Below are 22,762 nucleotides of genomic sequence, written 5' to 3' on the forward strand. Positions count from 1 at the left end.
CAAATATCCAAGTGAATTCTCACAGGTGCTGATACAGTATGTTCCATGTTGCCCCTGGGGACAGAGTAGGGAATCACATTAAGGAGTAAATGGGGGTGGGGAGCCTCTAGAGCAACGCTAGAATAGTTTGCAGATCATGTTTCTATCCTTCATTCACTATTTCTTCACCATTGCCATTTTGCCTTCTAAATTTTGTCCAACCTTTGAATGAAGGCACTTTTTTGTGAGGGCATCTAGATAAAAATATTATTGTGAATTCTTCACTTCCCTGAGCAGTGTGAGAAGTTCCAGGGTGGAGCTGCTCAGCGGAAGTTTACTTGGGGTGAGAGAGCTTGGACACTTCCTGTGCCTGGACCAGCGTCCCATTCCCACAGCGGTCAGCCAGATCCTCTTGAAAGCCCACAAGCAGCGCAGGAGGACAACAGCACTCCTGCTTGTGTTCCAGCTAATGGTATTCAGAGGCATACTGTTTCCAATACGGGCGATAATGTACAGTCATCATTTCAAATAGCCATTGATAACCAAATCAGTGGAACCTACATGCAGGTAAACAGGGCACTTCTACAGTGTTGGATATATTCTACACTGCTACATATGAGGTCCCCCAATCCCAGCGCCTTACATCTCTCTGGGTGTCCTTATCTCTCCTAACCTGTTATTTCTTCACACACACCCCTTAGGAGTGCTTCATCCTCTGCCCCTTAGCTGTTTCTGTGTTTATGTCTGTGTTTATGATGGCAGGAGAGAGACCCCCCCTCCCAGTGTTGGATGGTTATTCCATAGGCCATAGCTTGGTGTTGGTGTGCTGCTTTGCGTGCAGGAGAATCCAGGATCATCCCATGACATCTCCAGGTAAAAATATCAGGTAGTAGAATGTGGGAAGCGCCTCTGTATTTCTCTGCCTCTGTCTACCTGAGACCCTGGATAACTGGTGTCAGAGGAGACGATATAGGGCTAGACAGCTCTTTGTTTCTCGTTGCACTTCTCTGCTTGTTATTGGTATTGTTAAACAGAGCTGAAAAGTGTGTGAAAAACTGCATAATCGTCTAACGAATCTGTCATAACAAATCTACATGACTGGTTTTCCATCGAACTAGAGTGACTTTGAATCCAGCACCAGTAATCAAAGGAACTCTTTGTTCTAATCCAGGTGTGCTGACCAGGAGTTTCGCAGGCACATATTTCAATAATACAAAACTGAGGACAGTGCCAGATATGGACATACATGAACCCAGCGAAGCCAGTGACCAGGAAGGAAACCCTTTGCCTGAAGATCACATAAATTTTTCCTTTGACAAACACAGGTAAAAAAGTTCTACACTTGTTTCATTTTGTTCTGCTTTAGTCAATCACAGAATGCTTTCTTGCTGACCTCTGAATATTCATTGGATAGGAGGAGTTTCTTACTCTTTTCCTCCCTACAATATGTCTAAGTAAATGAAGATGCGGAAAAAAGCAGCCTTGCACTGTGTGCATGCCTGTGTGCATTATGTGTGTGTGCATTTTGCCAAGATACTGGATCTAAGAGACAGCTGTATCGCTTCTAGAGGGCCAGCTTGCCACTGTGTCCAGAAATGTCCTTCCACAGCTTTGGCTGGTGCATGGTCTGTAACCTTGAAAAAGCAGGTCAGGCCCACGGGGGAGGGGGCTGGGGGTAGCTTTGAATAGTTGGTTGGTTGGGAGCACAGGACAAGGCCTTCCTTGTGATGGTGCCAACCCAATGCACCAGAAGGCTTGTCTCTCTACCCATGAGGTCTGCACCACTGAGAAGACATCTCTTTATAAACACACCGCTGAGATCTAACTGATTCCCTGTTTAAATGATGATTAGTCTCTGGTTGCTGTTTCAGTTCATTATGAATGTTTTATTTTACATGATTGATTTGATCTTGTTCTTAATACACTGCTATTGATTGTAATATGCTTTGAGGTCCTTGAGCATGGTGAAAAAGGGGAATGACTGAATGTCATTACAAGCACACCCACCCACCCACCCACACCCTTAGGGCCCAGATCCCCAGTAAATCATTTACACTAAGTCAGGGATGGTGCTGTCTGAGCCTCCAGACTGCAGGGGGCAGCATAGTGAGGCTGTGTTGCTCACCTAAATTCTGTCTGACTGAGTTTGTGTAGTATCCTGAACTGCAGAAGGCGAGGGGCATGACAGCAGAGAGGCTGGCGCAGTGCAAACCCACCAGCGGAGCCAATCCATTGCTCCTGCCAATACATTTGCACTGTGCCCACCTCACCACCATGTCCTTCCCCGTCTCCATCCCAGGATGCAACAGCAGTTCGGCCAGATGCAGGTCAGGTGAGCAATGCAGCCCCACTACACTGTCCACTTTTGCCTCCCATCAGCCCCAGTCACTGCAGCCAATGACCAAATGTGATAGTCCTGGGTAGTTGCTGCCTGGAGTGCCACAGGTTACCCATCCCTCCCTTGACCGACCTGTGAATTCCCTTCTGTTTCAAGGTGGATTTGTGGATGTTCATATACAGTCATACCTCGGGTTACGAACGTTGCGGGTTGTGCGTTTTCGGGTTGTGGACCGTGCCAAACATGGAAGTACTGGAATGGGTTACTTCCGGGTTTCGGCGCTCACGCATGTGCAGAAACACAAAATGACATCACGCACATGCAGAGAAGCACCAAATTGTGACACGCATGTGCGCAGATGCGGCGCTTCAGGCTTCGAATACTGCGGGTTGCGAACATGCCTCCCGCACGGACCACGTTCGCAACCCATTGTATATTCAATTTATATATTGTATTTTTTAAATAAATAAAAATCTATTCTCTTTTTTGCCATTGTAGACAGCCATCCTATAAACCATTGTTTTAAAAAAGAAATTATATAGTGTGGTAGGCAAAATGTAGTGACTTGTGTGTATAAAGAACAATATCTCCAACCAGTATCTGATCTGAACAGTCTCTGTTGTTGAAATTCTAACCTTTTGCTCACTGTGTTTAATTTCTTGTTCTTCATGTTGTGTGCAGCTGAGATGAAGACATATTCACTCTACAGGGCTGTGCTTATTATATCACAATGTAAGGTCACTTACAGAAGCAAACTAATTATGAAATGCCCAAATGCTTTCTTTAAAAGAAAAGAAATGGATAAATTGGGAGTCAACTGTCAAACTGATGTACGGTGGGAATGCTTAGTAGCACTAAAATAAATAAATTAAATTAAGCTACCACAACATACATTAGGCTGTGATCCAACCTTGCTTTTCAATTGAGTTTGTGTTTCCATTGCATAGGGGTTTAATTGGAGGGTACACAATCTTGGTGTCCTTCTGTGATGGCCTGGGAATCTGATTCAGAGGCTGAACCGGAGGAACCGCAGCCTGCACAGGAGTCCCCGCCTCCAGAGCCGCCTGAGCCGGGGTAGGGCCTTGAATCTGAAGTGCCTCCACTCTGGCTCCTGGGGTGATTGAGGACCCATTGCCTACAGGTTCGCCTCTCCCAGCCCTGTCAGGAGAAGGTGAGCCTCCCCCTGAGTCCAGTAACCCTCCAGCCACTCCTGAGCTGCAGAGGCTCAGGGCAGAGAGGCGGAGGGAACTGGGTTCTCTCAGGAGGAGTGCTTGCCTCCAGGCCAGGAGAGGCGGGTCACCTGTGGGCCAGGACCGCCCCTGGCCTCAGAGAAGATAAAGGCCAGTCAGCCCGGTCCCAGGTTGCGGGAGCAACGTCGTTGGAAACCTGTTTCTGCCAGCACCCAGACCTGTTCTTCCAGAGTTCCTGACCTTGCCCGGCTCCTCGCTTTGGACCCCACTTCGCCCTTGGTGGACAGTCTCCAGACCCTCGACCCAGGACCTGACTCTGACCACGCCTCACGGTAACCTCCCCCCGGGACCAGCACACCTTCTTTTGTCTATGGGCCCTGGTTCAGATATTTGTGTAGGGAGACATGCTCCTTCCACCACTTGCCCATTTGCAAGAGGCTTGTTAAAATTCAAAAGTACTTTGACGGTTAAAATGGGGGATGCAAAACTGATGAAACAATATTGTTAGGCATTCCCCACTTTTCCAAACAGTGAGATATTCCAGGGGTAGTGCTATTGGGTTCAGTTTCCTTTTGAGATGGCCTTGGAGCCTTGGGCTATCTTTGCAATATTTGTTTTATTTACAAATAAATAAGTAGAACACAAGTGGAGGCAAAGAGACTTGTCTACTACAGGCAGAAGGTCTCCCAGAGAGTAATTTGGGTAATACCATCCTCAGAATGCACTCCCTAAGCTGGAGTGATGCCACATCCAAACACCATTCCAAACTGCCCCCCTCAAAACTCACTGAGAGATTTCCAAATATCAGAATATCCTGATCCACTGAAATGCCCACCACTATGGATAGCTGAAGAAAGTGGGTCGGGCAGGAGTCCCAGGATTCTAGGTATGCAAGAAGGCAAGGCAAAATCAGCACAATGGACTTCCGGGTTGGCGCCTCCAGGCAATGGCGGAGTTCCTCCGATCAGGAGGAATTTGCTCTGTGGAAATCAGGGTCTGACCGCCACGGTGAAGGCGGAGACCCACTGAAATCACAGGCGGGAGAAGCTTGTGAACATGGGATTCGGCTGGCACCTTTTGCGACTCCCCTACTCGCGGGGAAACCCTGATTTGGGGATCCGTAGTGAAGTGGGGTGAGCGGCGCGGTGCTTCGAATTGACTGCTTCTTTCATGGAGTGAAGCCGCATCGCTGTTGCCGGAGAGCGCTGACTTTTTCCTGTGGACAATTTGACTTTAAACAACTACCCGTGAGTAGAACGGAAAATTGGATCTTTAAATTCATTAATTTGGCATCAAAACGGGAAGGTTTTAAACAGGAAGTCCGCCTTCCTCTTTTGTAAATAGATTGAAGCAAAGACGTTGCAAGTTAAAGCCTTGGAAAGTCTTTCGTAAAGGATTAAATCTCCACCGGTTAAAACTATTAAACCCCCCTTGGAAGCAGGAGAAGAGGGGGGAAACTTTGGATCTAGCGAGCCTGCAGGAGAGAGTGAAAAATTAAATTACCACTGCTCTGAACCTGGAAACGGGCTGCCAGTAGAACTGACGTCTTGGGAGAGTTCATTGACTGTGAACAGAAAGCATGTTGACAGATGGCTAAATAAGAGAAATATATTGTTTCCATTGTCCTCTTCTGTGTTTAAAAAGGAGGAAAAGTAACTGAAAATTGAAACTAACTTTATAGTTTAAATTGTGCTTGAAAGGATTGATAGAAGTGGAGACTGTTTCCCTCTAGAGGGAGCTTTTGAAACTGTTACAAGAGTGGAGCTGGGATTTTTCCAGCTGCAAGATAAGAGCTGTGAGAATCAGAGATTGACCTTGGATTTTAAGAATGTTGACAGAAGGAGCCTTAGTGACTGTTTTATGTAAGATAAGCTATTCGTTGGAATAGCTTCACAAGAAGACGGATGTTATGAATATCAAACTTGAGAACTTGGGACAAAAAGTGATAAATTTGGGACAAAAAGTGACCATCAATACAGAAATTGTTCAGGATTTGACACAGGAACCTACTTTGACAGGACAAACTGGGGAGAAGACGAAGGAGAAAGTTGTTGTTGAACCTAAAGTAATACAAGTGGAAGCCCCAGCCTTACAGAGGCAAATTGAGGACTATAAGTGGAGGCCTTTTATGAATGAATATAGAAAAAGTCAGAATTTGAAGATTGGAGCCCTGCTTGGACTGGAGAAGGAAGGTTGGATAGACTCTTTCATGCAGGGATTTACTGACCTTTGGGTCCTGAATCTGGGTCAGGAGGTGATTGGAGTTGTGGGGGCCTTTGGATCTGGAGGAGTCTTGAAACATGATTTGAGATATTGTATGGACCTTGGTTCTAGCTGTGGAGAGTTGGCTGGCCTGTCGAGAGGGAATGGGGGCATGGTTGGGTCGCGCCCCCCCCCCCGAGACTTGCTCTTCAGCATCTTCAGCATCAAGGAATATGAAGAAGAATTGCAGAAGGGACTTGGAAAAGATTTAAGAGCCTCGGACAGAAGATCTCCAGGTTGATGAACTATATGGAATGGACGGAAATGACTGGCAGAATCCGAGACCAGGGAGAAGAGATGGTGGTAGAAGATTGGGAAAGTTTAAAGTTTGTATATAGAAATATTGTAAAATTAATGAGTGTTTGAAAATTGTTGGAATGAAACTTTATGGCTTTAGCAGAAATGTTATAAGGAGTTAAGTATAAATAAGTAGTTTAGTATTAATGGAAAATAAGGTTGAAAATATGTTAAGATATTCATAATGATAAAAATAGAGAAAGATGGAAAGGAATTGCTGAAACAAGTAACAGAAGTGGAATACAAAAAGGGAGGTGAGAGGAGGTCGCTGAAATAAGGGAATGAAAGATAGAGTAATGAAATGGCATGCTATATGTTTTTAAATTGTTGCTGTTTTATTTTGTTCAGTTTAGTTTTAAGGTTGTGTTTTGTATTGTTTATTGTATTGTTTTTTCTTTTGTTGTTTTTTCTTGTTTGCTCTATTTTGTCTTTTTCTCCTGCCTTTTCTCTTCTTTTTTCTTTTCTTGTAAGTTTGAAAAGTAATAAAGATTATTTTTTTAAAAAATCAGCACATTGGAGAGGCACCTAGGTGTGGATTGCAGGACCACAGTTTATAATCTGTAGTTAAGGCAGAACATAGAAGTTGTCTCAGTGGCATCCTGGTCTCAGTGTGTTCCCCTACGGTGTCCAATGTGCCTTTGGATTCTTTTTTTAAAAAAATAATATTTATTAAAGTTTCAAAGAAGTTACAAAAATTAGAAGAGAAAAAAAAGAAACAAAAAATACAAAATACAGAAAAATAAAAACAATTAAAAAACAAATCAGTCTTTCCATGTCTTGTCTTTCATTTGCTTGTTTCCCTGACCTCTTCACACCTCCCTTTTTTGTATTCTAGTTCAATAGTTGTTTCAGCATTTTTGCTTTTATCTTGATATTTTATCTTAATGTATTGTAACTTTACATTTTCACCTGTTAACAATCCATTTTTACATACCCCTTTGTAACATTACTGCTAAAACCACATAACTTCATTCCAGCATCCTTCTAACATTCCTTAATTTTACAGTGTTTCTGTAGATAGTCTTTAAATTTCTTCCAATCTTCTTCTACCGACTCTTCTCCCTGGTCTCGGATTCTGCCAGTCATTTCCGCCAGTTCCATGTAGTCCATCAACTTCATCTGCCATTCTTCCCGGGTGGGTAAATCTTGTGTCTTCCAATACTTTGCGATGAGTATTCTTGCTGCCGTTGTGGCATACATAAAGAAAGTTCTATCCTTCTTTGGCACCAATTGGCCGACAGAGGAGAAAGGCCTCTGGTTTCTTCAGGAAGGTATATTTAAGTACCTTTTTCATTTCATTATAGATCATCTCCCAGAAAGCCTTAATCCTTGGGCACGTCCACCAAAGGTGAAAGAATGTACCTTCACCCCCGCCTTTGGATTCTTCTAAGCACTGCAGTTTCAGGCTGTGGAATACCCCCGCAGTGCTGTCCTGATCCTCTGAGGAGGGTGTGTTCCATCATCCAAGTCTGGTGACAGAAGTGTCTCGGGGGGGGGGTATGGGAGGATAAACAGACTCCAGTGACTGTGTCTCCACATGGGATGGACCGGGGAGTAGATCCATTTCCTCCTTGGGGTTGCCATCATCATAAGACTTTGCTTCTAAGAATTCCTGGTCTGAGGCCATAACGCTAGACACCAATAGCTATTATTTCCCTCCTATTGATAATACAGCACCCAGCTGACCTGAATATAAACCAGCAATCTGTGTAACACATAGCTGATTTTTTCTGGTCTTGTTTTGAAGCTTCCTAAACGCATGGCCATTCCCAGGTCTTGTATTGTGTATACTTTGTTTTGTCTGACCCAAAGCTACAGCTTATCAATTTAATTGTGTGTTTCCAAATTTTTAGCTGGGGGATGGGACATTCCAAAAATAATTATTAAAGCAAGCTTGTAAATTTAAACTATTCCAGTGACCACCTGTGAGTAAACTTTTCTCCCAGTAACCATGCAAGCCAGCTTTTCTAGACTAAGAGAGGGTTGGTTTGTCTCCTTCGTCTATATTTTACGGAAAACCTTGAAGGCTAGTAACTTTGTAGGTTTTATTTGCAAGGCCAGGTTAAAGCATATCCCAGGACGACTCAATCCTTATATAATTAATTGTAAGCATACTTTCGGAATTCTATCATACAGTACCTGCTTTGCAATTCATCTTTATTGGTTTCTTTTGACAAACATTCATGAAATCACGTTGTAACATTTCAATTCTTCTATAACTAAACATGTGATTCTAAAACATAATAAAGAAAACCAAAAACATATTATTATTCATTTGATTCATTTGTACTCCATTTACACTTGACTTCCCTCCCTTTCTTACTTGGGTCCTCTATTTTACTTAGCTGAATGCCCCTCATAACAAATCTATATATTTGGTAACCTCTTTTTCCACTATATTTTAATGTTTTTCCTTACAAGAGTTATTCTAAACCAGACCATTCTGCATACAGTGGTACCTCGAGTTACATATGCTTCAGGTTACATAAACTTCAGGTTACAGACTCCGCTAACCCAGAAATAGTCCCTCGGGTTAAGAACTTTGCTTCAGGATGAGAACAGAAATTGTGCTCCGGCGGCGCGGCAGCAGCAGGAGGCCCCATTAGCTAAAGTGGTGCTTCAGGTTAAGAACAGTTTCAGGTTAAGAACGAACCCCCGGAATGAATTAAGTACTTAACCCTAGGTATGACTGTAATGGTCTTTCAGATATTGTTTAAGTATATTCCAATCATTTTTGAATTTTTGTTTTGTTTGATCTCTTATCTGCCCTGTCAGCTTATCCATCTCAGCGTACTCCATCAATTTAATCAGCTAATCTTTGTCGGTAAGATCTCCTTTTTCCAAAGGGAACAGAGTCAACAGTTGTTAAAAATTACAGACCCATCTCATTACTTAGCAATGATTATAAAATCTTTGCAGACATCTTAGCGAGTAGACTGAAATGGACTCTGAAGAACCATATCCATGATGACCAAGCAGGATTTCTCCCAGGCAGCCATATGTGACAGATATCTTAGAGTATCTAGAAGCAAGAAATGATAAACAGGCGGCACTGCTGTTCATCAATGCAGAAAAGGCCTTCAATAATGTTTCTTGGGGATTTATGAAGAAAACCTTAAAAATTATAGGACCAAGAGAAAATTTCTGCAAGGCATAAATGCAATAAACGTGCAGTAAAGAACCAAATTAAATACAGTCAAACCTCGTTCTGCGTCTGCTTTGGCGAACATCTGTGGCAAACCTGGAAGTACCGGGACGGGTTACTTCTGGGTTTGCCGCTTGCACATGCACAGAAGCGCTAAATTGTGCCGCTTGCGTATAGAGGCGCGGCACTTCGACATGCGTCATTTTTGGCTTGCAGACGGGCCTACGGAACGGATCCTGTAAAAGCATTTGCTGACGACTTGATAATAGCAATGAAGAACCCAAGAGAAAGTGTGCCAACAGTTATGAAGATTAACGAATTTGGGTCAGTTGCAGGCTTCAAATTAAATAAACATAAAACCAAAATGTTAGTCAAAAACATGAAAGAAGAGGATAAAAGAGAATTACAATAGTTTACAGGCCTTACGATTAGCAAGAAAATCAAATATTTAGGTATATGGATAACAGCTAAAAATATAAATTTGTACAAAGATAACTATATACCAATCTGGAAAGAGATAAAAAGAAATTTGGAAATATGGGACAGGTTAAAATTATCATTCTGGGGTAGGATCTCCACAATAAAAACGAATGTGTTGCCCAAAATACTATTTCCCCCCTAAGCCATTCCAGTAGTAGTAATAATAGCAAATAATAATAATAATAATTTTTATTTATACCCCGCCCTCCCCAGCCAAGGCCGGGCTCAGAGCGGCTTACAAGCAATAATAAAAACAAGATGAATGATTACAACTTAAAAACAAAAATAAAATACAACATTAAAATAATGGAACATTAAAATATTAAAATGTAGCCCCATCGCAGGAGGAGAAGGAAAAGAAAAAAGAGAGGGAGGGAGGGAGGGAGGGAATCAAATTGGCTCCAAGCCAAAGGCCAGGTGGAACAACTCTGTCTTACAGGCCCTGCGGAAAGAAATCAGATCCTGCAGGGCCCTGGTCTCATGAGGCAGAGCGTTCCACCAGACCGGAGCCAGAGCTGAAAAGGCCCTGGCTCTGGTTGTAGCCAATCTAACTTCCTTAGGGCCCAGGACCACTAGAGTGTTACTATTTATGGACCGTGGGGCATACCGGGAGAGGCGGTCCCGTAGGTACGAGGGTCCTAGGCTGTGAAGGGCTTTAAAGGTCAAACGTAGCACCTTAAATCTGACCCTGTACTGCACTGAAAAGCACTGAGTGAATATGCTCCCGTGGCAGAGACCCCGTGAGGAGCCTCACTGCAGCATTCTGTACCCGCTGGAGTTTCTGGGACAGCTTCAAGGGCAGCCCTGCGTAGAGCGAATTACAGTAGTCAAGCCTGGAGATGACCATCGCATGGATCACTGTGGCCAGGTCGGGGCGGGAAAGGTAAGGGGCCAACTGCTTGATGCGGCGAAGGTGGGAAAATGTCACCTTGGCTGTTGCTGTAACTTGCGCCTCCATGGAAAGGGAGGTGTTAAGGATTACACCCAAACTCTTAACGGAAGGCAATGGCACTAATTGGGCCCCCGCAAGAGAAGGGAGTTGGTCCCTCATCCCCATGCCATCCTGACCTAGCCATAGGACCTTTGTCTTTGAAGGATTTAGTTTCAATCGGCTCCCACGAAACCATCCAGCCACAGCTTCCAAGCATCTCGTCAGTGTGTTCGGGGCCAAGTCGGTGTGGCCATCCATCAGCAGATAGAGCTGAGTGTCATCAGCATATTGGTGACAACCCAGCCCAAAGCTCCGGATAATCTGGGCAAGGGGACGCATAAAGATGTTAAAAAGCATCGGGGAGAGAATTGCGCCCTGCGGCACTCCACACACCAAGGAGTGGCGCGACGACATTTCCCTCCCTAGTGCCCCCCTCTGTCCCCGACCAGAGATAAAAGAGCACAACCAGTTACGGGCTATGCCCTGTATCCCCACGTCTGCGAGGCGGTGGTCCAGAAGATCACGATCGACCATGTCAAAGGCTGCTGACAAATCTAAAAGGATCAGCAGTCCTGACCCGCCTCGATCTAGTTGTTTACGGAGATCATCTGTTAGGGCAACCAGAGCCGTCTCCGTCCCAAAACCAGGATGGAAACCGGATTGAAATGGATCTAATGCTGATGTTTCCTCCAGAAACCTACCAAGCTGTTCAGCAACCGCTCTCTCAATTACCTTACCCAGATATAATTCCTTCCAGTAGCACCTTAAAGACCAACTAAGTCAGTTCTTGGTATGAGCTTTCGTGTGCATGCACACTTCTTCAGATACACGAAAGCATGCACACGAAAGCTCATACCAAGAACTGACTTAGTTGGTCTTTAAGGTGCTACTGGAAGGAATTTTTTTTGTTTTGACTATGGCAGACCAACACGACTACCTATCTGTAACTTACCCAGATATGGAAGATTTGAAACTGGGCGGTAATTGGATAGGTCTATGGGATCTGATGAAGTTTTCTTTAAGAGTGGACACACCACTGCTTCCTTCAGTTCCCCTGGGAATGTCCCCGTGTCAACGAACAAATTGATAATTTCAACCAGGGGGGTCCGTGCAACATCTGGACACTCCCTAATCAGTCAAGACGGGCACGGATCAAGGAGGCAGGTGGTGGGCCTACCAACTTGGAGGAATCTATCCACATCAGTAGGGAGTATCCAATCGAAATGGTCCAACACTGGACCTGAAGTCAGTCGAGGGGCCTCCAGTTCAGTCACTGTATCTAAATTGGCAGGGAGGTCACGGCGGAGCAACAGGACTTTCTCCGCAAAAAAGCTTGCGAATGCCTCACAGCTGTGGGTCGAATTTGTGCTTAAATTTGGTTGTCCTCCTAAGGATGTTATTGACCTAATTATTCTAAAAAGTTGTGCCGGGCGAGAGCTAGCGGATGCAATGAAAGCTGCAAAGTAAGATTTCTTAGCTTTCATAGGCATCTCATAGGCTTTCATAAGCGTCCTATAAGATGTTCTTGAGGCTCCGTCATGAGTCCGTCGCCATACTCGCTCTAGCCATCTGAGATCCCGCTTCATTTTCCGGAGCTCCTCAGTAAACCAAGGGGCCCGGTTTCGACGGGGTCGCAGAGGGCGCTTAGGCGCGATCTCATCAATGGCTGCCAAGAGCCGATTATTCCAGTCCTCAACAAGGTCATCTAATGAGTTGCCAGGAGGAGCAGGGTTCTGCAAGGCTTGTCGAAATTTTTTTTTTTTAATAATTTTTATTAACTGGCCAATCACATCAAATTAAATCACATCACATAAATCCCGAATTACAAAGCCAAATTTTGAATTTTGTTGGGGGGACCCATACTTCAAAATCCAAAGGGGGATTCTAATCATCTTCTTGCTACTGCGTTAATGTCCAAATCAGTCCCAAGCAGTCCAAACAGAGTTCATAATTCTATCCAGTCTTATCTTGCTGTTTCCACATCGCATCTTGTTCATATATTTTCTCTTTTTTCTTTATGATCTCTTCTGATAGTCTCCTTAAGCCGATAAACACCAATATAATTATCCTGTGTGGATTTCCCGTTCTTCCAATCCAAGTCCAGCTGGTTTCCATATATCATCTCCTTCGTAGATAACATCGCTCTTTCCATCATAATATTACGAAGTTGTCTCTCTTAAGTCCCACTGAGGAGTTTAATCCATGATATATAAACAGTTTTGTTTCTCTCTTTCTCCTCCCAGACTCAAGACCTCCGACAGAGCTTCCCAAAACGGTGACGGCATTTTTTACTGCATCATTACAAAACTCTTATGCCTTCCAGATTCGTCTTGAAACATTGCTTTGGTTCGAAAGTTTACCGTATCTCCACACAGCCTTAAATCCACAGCTTAAGTCCTTAAAACGACATTTCTGACTCATTAGGGGAGGGGATTCTTGTTTAATCACATAAAAAGAAAGGAAAGCTTTTCCCCCTCCCCCCCTCAGTCATTTGCCGTACCGTATCTTGACGTATCTTCTCATGTTTTATTCTTGTCTTGTTTTATCAGAGATCTCTTCTGTCAGCAGTCTTTACTCCCCCTCCTTCCTTGAAGTATGTGCAATTCATCTCGTCCAAATTGCTTCTTTTGAAGTTCTTGCAGCTAGTGGCGCGAATCAGAGACGGCGTCCAGGAGTGCTGAAATCCCACAGGAGGGCTTTGTGCCTAGTGCCCCCATCCCCACAAATTCGGGGGTGGTATAGGGCACAGCAGGCAAGGGCCGTCTCCCCCACAATCCTGGGGGGGGGGTTAAGGAGGCTAATTACCCCCATCATAGCCTCCAAATTACCTCGTGTGGGTCGGAGAGATGTTATTGTCAGCCATCTTCCAATGCGCCCCCTAGTGGCCCCCAAGGCTTGTCGGAATCTATCAGGATCCATCAGTTTTTGTGGACGAGCCCAAATAGGTTCGCCACCCGAGCAGGGGAGGAGCAGGAAATCAATCTTGGCTTTCAGAGCGTAGTGATCAGACCATGGCACTTCCACAGGGGGGAACATAATCACATCTATGCCAGCCCCAAAGATCAGATCCAGCGTGTGGCCTGCTTGATGAGTGGGCCCAAAACAAACTGGGAGAGCCCTAGTGTTGCCATGGAAGTCACCAGGTCCAGAGCCTGTGAGGAGGGAGCAGCATCGGCATGGACGTTGAAGTCTCCCAAAACCAGTAGGCTTGGGAACTCAAGGCCCAGCCTGCCACCACCTCCAGCAGGTCTGACAGGGTGGCTGGCGGTGTGCCAGACAGCCAAGCTCTCCTTGGTGCCCCACACAAGACCAACACATTCAATGCCGGAGATCGCCGGTGATGGCAGAGCTCTGAAAGAGCAATCCTCCCGGATTAACAACGCTACTCCTCCCCCCGACCCGCGATTGATGGAGGACAGAGAAACCTGGTGGTGTTATCTCATGTAGGGAGACTACTTCGCCTTCCTGTACCCAGGTCTCCGTCACGCAATGCCAGGTCAATCCCCTGTGAGACAAAAAAGTCACGCATGGTGGCGGTTTTGTTGCCTATGGACCTGGCATTGCACAGCACTAATGACGGAGGTGGGTAATCCTTGCTCTCCCTACCCTCATCCCTTGGGATGGGGCATAGATTGGAAGGGGTTCGAGGATCACTGCATCTCAAAACCCTTCACCGATAGAGATTTCTAGCCCCACTGCCATTCCTCCCTAGCCCTTCAATACTGGAAATCCCAGACCCCATACTAGCCTCCCCAACAGAGGGGTAACATCCCCTCAATAACAAATCATCCTTGGGCCAGGACTCCTGGGTCAAAATGGTATGGGGAAGAGGTGGAGGTTTGATAGGGTAAGAAGATAAAACCCAACCAACCGCACCCCAAGTGGGGAGGACAGTCCCATGGTGTTTCGTTAACTGTCAATCCCCCTCTCCCTCCTGGGTTGATTGGAGAATTGTAGGTTCTATCTGTGGCTGTGGGAGTATTAATGAGGTATGTGCTATAAAATGTGGATCACTGGCTAACAAAGAGCCAGCTTCGAATACGGAAGATCTGTCCATCCTGTCTCGCCAGGAGTACAGTAGAGAAGGTTGATCATTCTGATAAGTTTTTGGAACATTAGGCAAAGGTCCAGATGTAGATTTGGTGCTGGATATCTCCAGATTGTCAGCAACATAGAGTTCTTTAGGTGTTGCCATAGAAATGTCAGAGGCGCTAAATTCCTCATCTAATTCGGTGTCGTTTGAAAAGGGAACAGGGAGTTGCACTGATGTCTTTCTATGGGATAAAGAGCTGTTGGACGTCTTTAAATATTGTGCTCTAGGCTCTACTGTCCTTATAATTTGGGTAGAAATCTCAGTCTTTATACTCATTAGCCACTTCTTCAGGTCTTGTAATTCTAGGCTTACAGAGTTCTTTTTTTCCTTCGGGCAATTAGTGTTTCTAGTGCTGAGCTTGGTTTCCCTTATCCGCATTAGCTTTGACTCTATGCAAGGGACCAATTGCCTCCTAGTTTCGTCCTTAAATACCCTCACTGGGCGGAGAGAATGGAACCCCATAGAGTATCCTTTATCTCCATGAGTCAAGATGGGAGGGCTGATGACCTAAAGGTCATAAATAGGCGCGTGGTGTTTCTCAAGGTAGGCAGGAAGTGGAAATTTTCTAGATCTACATTTCGGTAATGGTAATTCAGGAGCTGAGACAAGGACATAGTAATTTGTCTGCGGTTCATCCACCTATGAGTGTATCGGTGAATCTCAAGCATTATCTGGTTCGTTTGCAAGACTTGACAGGACCTCACTTCATCCATAGTTGGAGTTGGTGAGTTGTTAACAGAGTCATTTCTTATCATCCTTTTAAGCCCTTGGGCATTTAAAGGGGAGGAACTAGTATCCAATTGTTTCTCAATGTTAACTATTTTGGTAAGGATTTCATTCAGTCTTTGGAGAACCAGAACCATAGTTTCTGCAGACAACATGCAAATCTCTTGGTAGGGGAGCGTATCCGGAATCGGTTGAAAGCAGGCTCCTCTGATATCTTGTTCTAGAGGCCTGGGTGGGTCAGCGTTAGGAGTGGGAGGAATCCCTCCTGCTCCTGCTCTTGCCCTCTTGGACGGATTAGCTTTTTCTGGGAGGAGGGGGGACGGGTCATTGACATCCTCCTTAAGGGGGGGTGAGGTTCCCCCAACGTTGTTACTCACTGTTTGTTCTATTTGCTCTGTTTTCTCGGTTTCCTCAACCCGCTCTGTTTCTGAGCCAGGGCAGATGGCGTTGGCTCTCTGCCGATTCTTTGTTTTAGAGGAATTGTGAGTCTCAATAATGGTCTTCTCGCTCTTTGCACCTCGTTTTCTCCTTCCGGCAGGCATTCTCAATAAGGAAGAATAGTAGGAAGCACAATACATTTTAAAACCTGGCAGAAGGACATAAGAAAATTTATTTGGCAGGGCAAAAGACCTAGAATTAGTTATAAACTCCTGACGGATAGCAGAGAATCAGGAGGCTTTGCCCTGCCAAATCTTGAGCTGTATTATGAGGTTGCATGTCTATGTTGGATCAAGGAGTGGCTGATCTTAAAAAACACAGATACAGTGGTACCTTATGTTAAGAACTTAATTTGTTCCAGAGGTCCGTTCTTAACCTGAAACCGTTCTTAACCTGAGGTACCACTTTAGCTAATGGGGCCTGCTGCCGCCGCCGCACCATCAGAGCGTGATTTCTGTTCTCATCCTGAAGCAAAGTTCTTAACCTGAGGTGCATGCACACGAAAGCTCATACCAAGAACTGACTTAGTTGGTCTTTAAGGTGCTACTGGAAGGAATTTTTTTTGTTTTGACTATGGCAGACCAACACGGCTACCTATCTGTAACTGGTACTATTTTTAGGTTAGCGGAGTCTGTAACCTGAAGCGTCTGTAACCTGAAGCGTCTGTAACCAGAGGTACCACTGTATATTAGTTCTAGAGGACTTCAACAACAGTTTTGGCTGGCACGCCTATCTCTGTTATGAGAAAGCAAGGGTTTATGCAGTCTGGGTAAAAAAATAAGGGTATTTTGGAGCAAAAAACACCATGGTGGTTGTCACCAATGGAGGCCATGGCTGTATAAAAGGTTAACATGAGGAACGATCGGGTAACATATAAAGAAATTCTCTGGGAGGAAGATAATAAATTTAAAGTTAAATTTTTTGATGAGATAGAAAATAAAGTGACAGGCTGGCTAGAGTACCATCAAATATTTGATCTATTTAAACAAGATAAAAAGAAGGGATTCAGTAAAGAGCTTTCAAGATTTGAGAAAGACCTGATATACAATGACCAGAAAACTCTATTGAAAATGTGCAAAATTTTACTAGAATGGTCGGTAAAGGACGAGGAGGTAAAGTCAGCCTTGGTGAAGTGGGCAGTGGACTTAGTCATACTATACAGTTGTCAGAGTGGGTGAAATCAATCATATTTGCTTCATCTGTTAAGGAAAGCTTTCACATATCTACTTATAAAATGACAAACTCCAGATGGAATGATATCTTCAATAACATGTAGCCATTTACAAAACTATAGAAAGATGTCTTTTGAAGAAAATGTAACTCAGAGCCAAGCACATATGCCACCCCATCAGCCCTGCATAAATTTAAACAGCGTGGAAAACCAAGGTAACTGTTTCTCCTGGCAACCAATTGGAAGCTACCAATCTTGTCTATAAATATAACTATAAGGTGACTATGGCATCAATAAAAATATGAGGAAATCTTGATGAAATTGCAACCTTATTTGAAAAAAAAGCAAGTAACTGCTAATAACTTGTCTCTGTCTATTTTTATGAGGGAAACAACTGATATTCTGGTCTTCATTGGTGAAAAATAACTTACCATCTTGCGTCTATTACTCCCCTCCCCCCCCTTTTTTGGAGATGTGGAGGCTCATTTTGAACAGTTGATAGAATCTTCAGGTTGGATCCAACGTAGCACTGAGTTAGAATTGCTTAGCAACATAGTCGTTCCACTGGGAAATCTCTGGGGCTGGCAGAGCAAGAGCAGTGCAAGAGAATGCTCAAGCAGGTTGGTGGTAATTTTGTTGCATAATAGATTGTGCAATCTGTTGCGCAGCTGCTTTCCGCTAGTGCAGCTCTTGCATTGGATCCCTTTGTTGCACAACAAGAGCCCTTGTGCTAGAAGACGGAGAGTGTTGAATGCAGCCCATGGCCTTGGAAGGGTCCCTGAAAGCCAGCTAGTCCAACCCCACTTGTCAGCAATGCATAACAGGGAGTTTGGGCAATAATCTTTGATTTGAGGCGGAGAGTGTCACAAGTCTATTGTTATCAGGGCCAGCCAGCCCAAGAGTGAAGCCTCGGGCTGCGGAATCCCGGGCACCTCACCCGCCCATGCCACTGCTGTCAGGTTTGTGCGGCCGGGCTGCCATCTCATGGGAGTTCCACAGCATCTCGCAGAACTCACTCAGAGTGACCATTATAGCTGTGTGACCTCAGGAAGCGAGGCAGTGGTGGTGGGGAGATGGCACCGGCGAGTTTCACCTCAGGTGGCAAAATGGGATGGGCCACCCATGAGCCTTATGTTCACCTGCGAAATGTTGTAAGGTACGTAATAAAGCTTTTCAAAAAAATTACTTTGAAGACTGAATCCAAGCAATAGAAGTAGGAAACTGTGTGGTGGTTAAAAACAAAGATGAAGAATGTTGGAGGGAGCAGGGATGGAGTCTGGATAGTTTCTTTTTTAAGCATGAGATATGTTCATGAGTTACCAATTGCCATAGTAACCTAATGCAGTTTACATAATTCTGCATTTGATTATTCCCTTCCTGACAGAGAGCAGCAAGCCTGCCACATTGCTCTTCTTCCTCTAGTCTTGTGGGTGAATGACCCCCTCCTGCACAAACAGAGGCTCCACATAAGGGTTCAGTGTAACTTCCCCTTGCATGGTAGATTATCTCCCAATTAGCGACTCCCTTGCCAGTAGGGATGTCACAAGATGTTGAACAGGGATGCTCACCGAAGTGAACCCTGCCTGCTTCATCCTGCAGGTAGATTCAGAGTGTGCCACACGGCCACCCCAAAAGAATACCTGCCCCAAATCTGTTTGCATTCATGCACTCTCTTGCAGCTTTAGTGGTAGAGATTGTGCAAAGTGGCAGATCAGGCAGCATCATAATCCATGCCTTGCAGAGTCTTGTCAGGAGCTGCATTAAACAATTCTGTATGGAACTGTTATCAACTATTTTGGGCCAGTGTCCGAGGTCACTGCATTCTTTGAAATCACTGAATTTGCTTCCAGTTTCATGTTTCTGCTCTGTCTCTGCTCGTTCCACGAAACTTTCATGTTGACCACTGTGATCATCATCTGTATCAAAAGTATTAACAGTGAGTTGAATATTGCTAGAAAGTGCACAAATTGTGGGAGCTCTATCACTGGTTTCAATGGGTTTGCTTCACTTGTTTCAACTGTAGGTGTAGACAAACTTGTCATTACAAAATAGTTTTTTTGACATTGATAATTTTCATCACATCACTTTTCCCTTTAAGTACTTTTGTGAACTCAATTTATTCCTTTAGGGTCTTAAACTCTGTTAAAAGTGGGTGGAAATCTGTGCTACGGACTCGTAAACTTTGAGATTGTTGAAATATATATGGGCCTTGCAGAGCCAGGCAGAGGCCCAGGCCAGGTAGATAATGTGCCCCCCCCTTTTTTTTACCCTGGGGATAACTGAAGTCTTATAAATAAGTAAGTATAAAAATAATTTTCACAAAAGTTATGCTGACAAATAATTTTATTTCAAGGCTTGAGCCGTATCTGAATATAAAGACAAAATGGAAAATTGTTGTTGTTGTTGTTTAGTCGTTTAGTCGTGTCCGACTCTTCGTGACCCCCTGGACCAGAGCACGCCAGGCACTTCTGTCTTCCACTGTCTCCCACAGTTTGGTCAGACTCATGTTTGTAGCTTTGAGAACACTGTCCAACCATCTCGTCCTCTGTCGTCCTCTTCTCCTTGTGCCCTCCATCTTTCCCAACATCAGGGTCTTTTCCAGGGAGTCTTCTCTTCTCATGAGGTGGCCAAAGTATTGGAGCCTCAACTTCATGATCTGTCCTTCCAGTGAGCACTCAGGGCTAATTTCCTTAAGAATGGATGCATTTGATCTTCTTGCAGTCCATGGGACTCTCAAGAGTCTCCTCCAGCACCGTAATTCAAAAGCATCAATTCTTCGGCAATCAGCCTTCTTTATGGTCCAGCTCTCACTTCCATACATCACTACTGGGAAAACCATGGCTTTAACTATACTGACCTTTGTTGGCAGGGTGATGTCTCTGCTTTTTAAGACGCTGTCTAGGTTTGCCATCACCTTTCTCCCAAGGAGCAGGCATCTTTTAATTTCGTGATTGCTGTCACCATCTGCAGTGATCATGGAGCCCAAGAAAGTAAAATCTCTCACTGCCTCCATTTCTTCCCCTTCTATTTGCCAGGAGGTGATGGGACCAGTGGCCATGATCTTCATTTTTTGATGTTTGAGCTTCAGACCATATTTTGCGCTCTCCTCTTTCACCCTCATTAAAAGGTTCTTTAATTCCTCCTCACTTTCTGCCATCAAGGTTGTGTCATCTGCATATCTGAGGTTGTTTATATTTCTTCCGGCAATCTTAATTCCGGCTTGGGATTCATCCAGCCCAGCCTTTCGCATGATGAATTCTGCATATAAGTTAAATAAGCAGGGAGACAAAATACAGCCTTGTCGTACTCCTTTCCTAATTTTGAACCAATCAGTCGTTCCATATCCAGTTCCAACTGTAGCTTCTTGTCCCACATAGAGATTTCTCAGGAGACAGATGAGGTGATCAGGCACTCCCATTTCTTTAAGAACTTGCCATAGTTTGCTGTGGTTGACACAGTCAAAGGCTTTTGCATAGTCAATGAAGCAAAAGTAGATGTCTTTCTGGAACTCTCTAGCTTTCTCCATAATCCAGCGCATGTTTGCAATTTGGTCTCTGGTTCCTCTGCCTCTTCTAAATCCAGTTTGCACTTCTGGGAGTTCTTGGTCCATATACTGCTTGAGCCTTCCTTGTAGAATTTTAAGCATATCCTTGCTAGCGTGTGAAATGAGTGCAATTGTGCGGTAGTTGGAGCATTCTTTGGCACTGCCCTTCTTTGGGATTGGGATGTAGACTGATCTTGTCCATTCCTCTAGCCACTGCTGAGATTTCCAAACTTGCTGGCATATTGAGTGTAGCACCTGAACAGCATCATCTTTTACAATTTTAAATAGTTCAGCTGGAATGTCATCACTTTCACTGGCCTTTCTAAGTGCTTTCTAAGGCCCATTTGACTTCATTCTCCAGGATGTCTGGCTCAAGGTCAGCAACCCCACTACCTTGGGTGTACGAGCCATCCATATCTTTCTGGTATAATTCCTCTGTGTATTCTTGCCACCTCTTCTTGATGTCTTCTGCTTCTGTTAGGTCCTTACCACTTTTTGTCCTTTATTATGGTAATCTTTGCACAAAATGTTCCTTTCATATCTCCAATTTTCTTGAAAAGATCTCTGGTTCTTCCCATTTTGTTTTTTTCCTCTATTTCTTTGCATTGCTCGTTTAAGAAGGCCTTCTTGTCTCTCCTTGCTATTTTTTGGAAATCTGCATCTGTATCTTTCACTATCTCCATCGCATTTTGCTTGCCTTCTCTCCTCCACTATTTGTAAGGCCTCGTTGGACAGCCACTTTGCTTTCTTGCATTTCCTTTTAATTGGGATGGTTTTCGTTGCTTCCTCCTGTATAATGTTGCGAGCCTCCATCCATAGTTCTTCAGGCACTCTGTCCATCAAATCTAAATCCTTAAACCTGTTCCTCACTTCCACTGTGAATTCATAAGGGATTTGACTTAGATTGTATCTTACCAGCCCAGTGGTTTTCCCTACTTTCTTCAGTTTAAGCTTGAATTTTGCTATAAGAAGCTGATGATCTGAGCCACAGTCCGCTCCAGGTCTTGTTTTTATTGACTGGATAGAGCTTCTCCATCTTTGGCTGCAGAAAATATAATCAATCTGATTTTGATGCTGCCCATCTGGTGATGTCCATGTGTAGAGTCGTCTCTTGTGTTGTTGGAAAAGTGTGTTTGTGATGACCAGCTTGTTCTCTTGACAGAACTCTATTAGCCTTTGCCCTGCTTCGTTTTGAACTCCAAGGCCAAATATGCCAGTTGTTCCTTTTATCTCTTGACTCCCTACTTTAGCATTCCAATCCCCTATAATGAGAAGAACATCCTTCTTTGGTGTCATTTCTATAAGGTGTTGTAAGTCTTAATAGAATTGGTCAATTTCAGTTTCTTTAGCACCTGTGGTTGGTGCATAAACTTGGATTACTGTGATGTTAAGAGGTCTGCCTTGGATTCGTATCGAGATCATTCTATCATTTTTGAGATTGCATCCCAGTACAGCTTTCGCCACTCTTTTGTTGACTATGAGGGCCACTCCATTTCTTTTACGGAATTCTTGCCCACAGTAGTAGATATGATAGTCATCCGAACTGAATTCGCCCATTCCTGTCCATTTTAGTTCACTGATGCCCAGAATGTCAATATTTATTCTTGCCATCTCATTTTTGACCACATCCAATTTACCAAGGTTCATGGTTCTTACATTCCAAGTTCCTATGCAATATTTTTCTTTACAGCATTGGACTTTCCTTTCGCTTCCAGGCATATCCGCAACTGAGCGTCCTTTCGGCTTTGGCCCAGCTGCTTCATCAGCTCTTGATCTACTTGTAATTGTCCTCCGCTCTTCCTCAGTAGCATGTTGGACGCCTTCCGACCTGAGGGGCTCATCTTCCAGCGTCATATCTTTTATATGCCTTTTGTCTTTGTCCATGGAGTATTCTTGGCAGGGATACTGGAGTGGCTTGCCGGTTCCTGCTCCAGGTGGATCACGTTTGGTCAAAACTCTCCACTATGACCTGTCCATCTTGGGTGGCCCTGCACGGCATAGCTCATAGCTTCTCCGAGTTATTCAAGCCCCTTCGCCACGACAAGGCAGTGATCCATGAAAGGAAAATGGAAAATATAGATATACAATAGTGCTTTTTAAAAATACATAGGGAAAAGGATTATTTTAAGTATTTACATTTAAAAATGCTTTCTTGGCTTTCTTTTCTT

At 44.2% G+C, this 22,762-nt stretch overlaps 1 protein-coding gene across 6 annotated transcripts in view; it reads left to right on the top strand.

The window, feature by feature from the left end:
• The window catches only part of TJP1 (tight junction protein 1), a 340,092-nt gene that overhangs the window by 1,969 nt on the left and 315,361 nt on the right, over window positions 1-22,762 (top strand). For all 6 annotated transcript variants that reach the window (XM_083712144.1, XM_083712153.1, XM_083712154.1 and 3 more), the window contains exon 2: window positions 1,151-1,304. In XM_083712144.1, coding sequence (XP_083568270.1) covers window positions 1,151-1,304 — 154 coding nt within the window. The remainder of the gene's footprint in view (window positions 1-1,150; window positions 1,305-22,762) is intronic.

This window comes from Podarcis gaigeae (assembly GCF_964106915.1).
Source record: "Podarcis gaigeae genome assembly, chromosome: 14".
NCBI classification, from domain to species: domain Eukaryota; kingdom Metazoa; phylum Chordata; class Lepidosauria; order Squamata; family Lacertidae; genus Podarcis; species Podarcis gaigeae.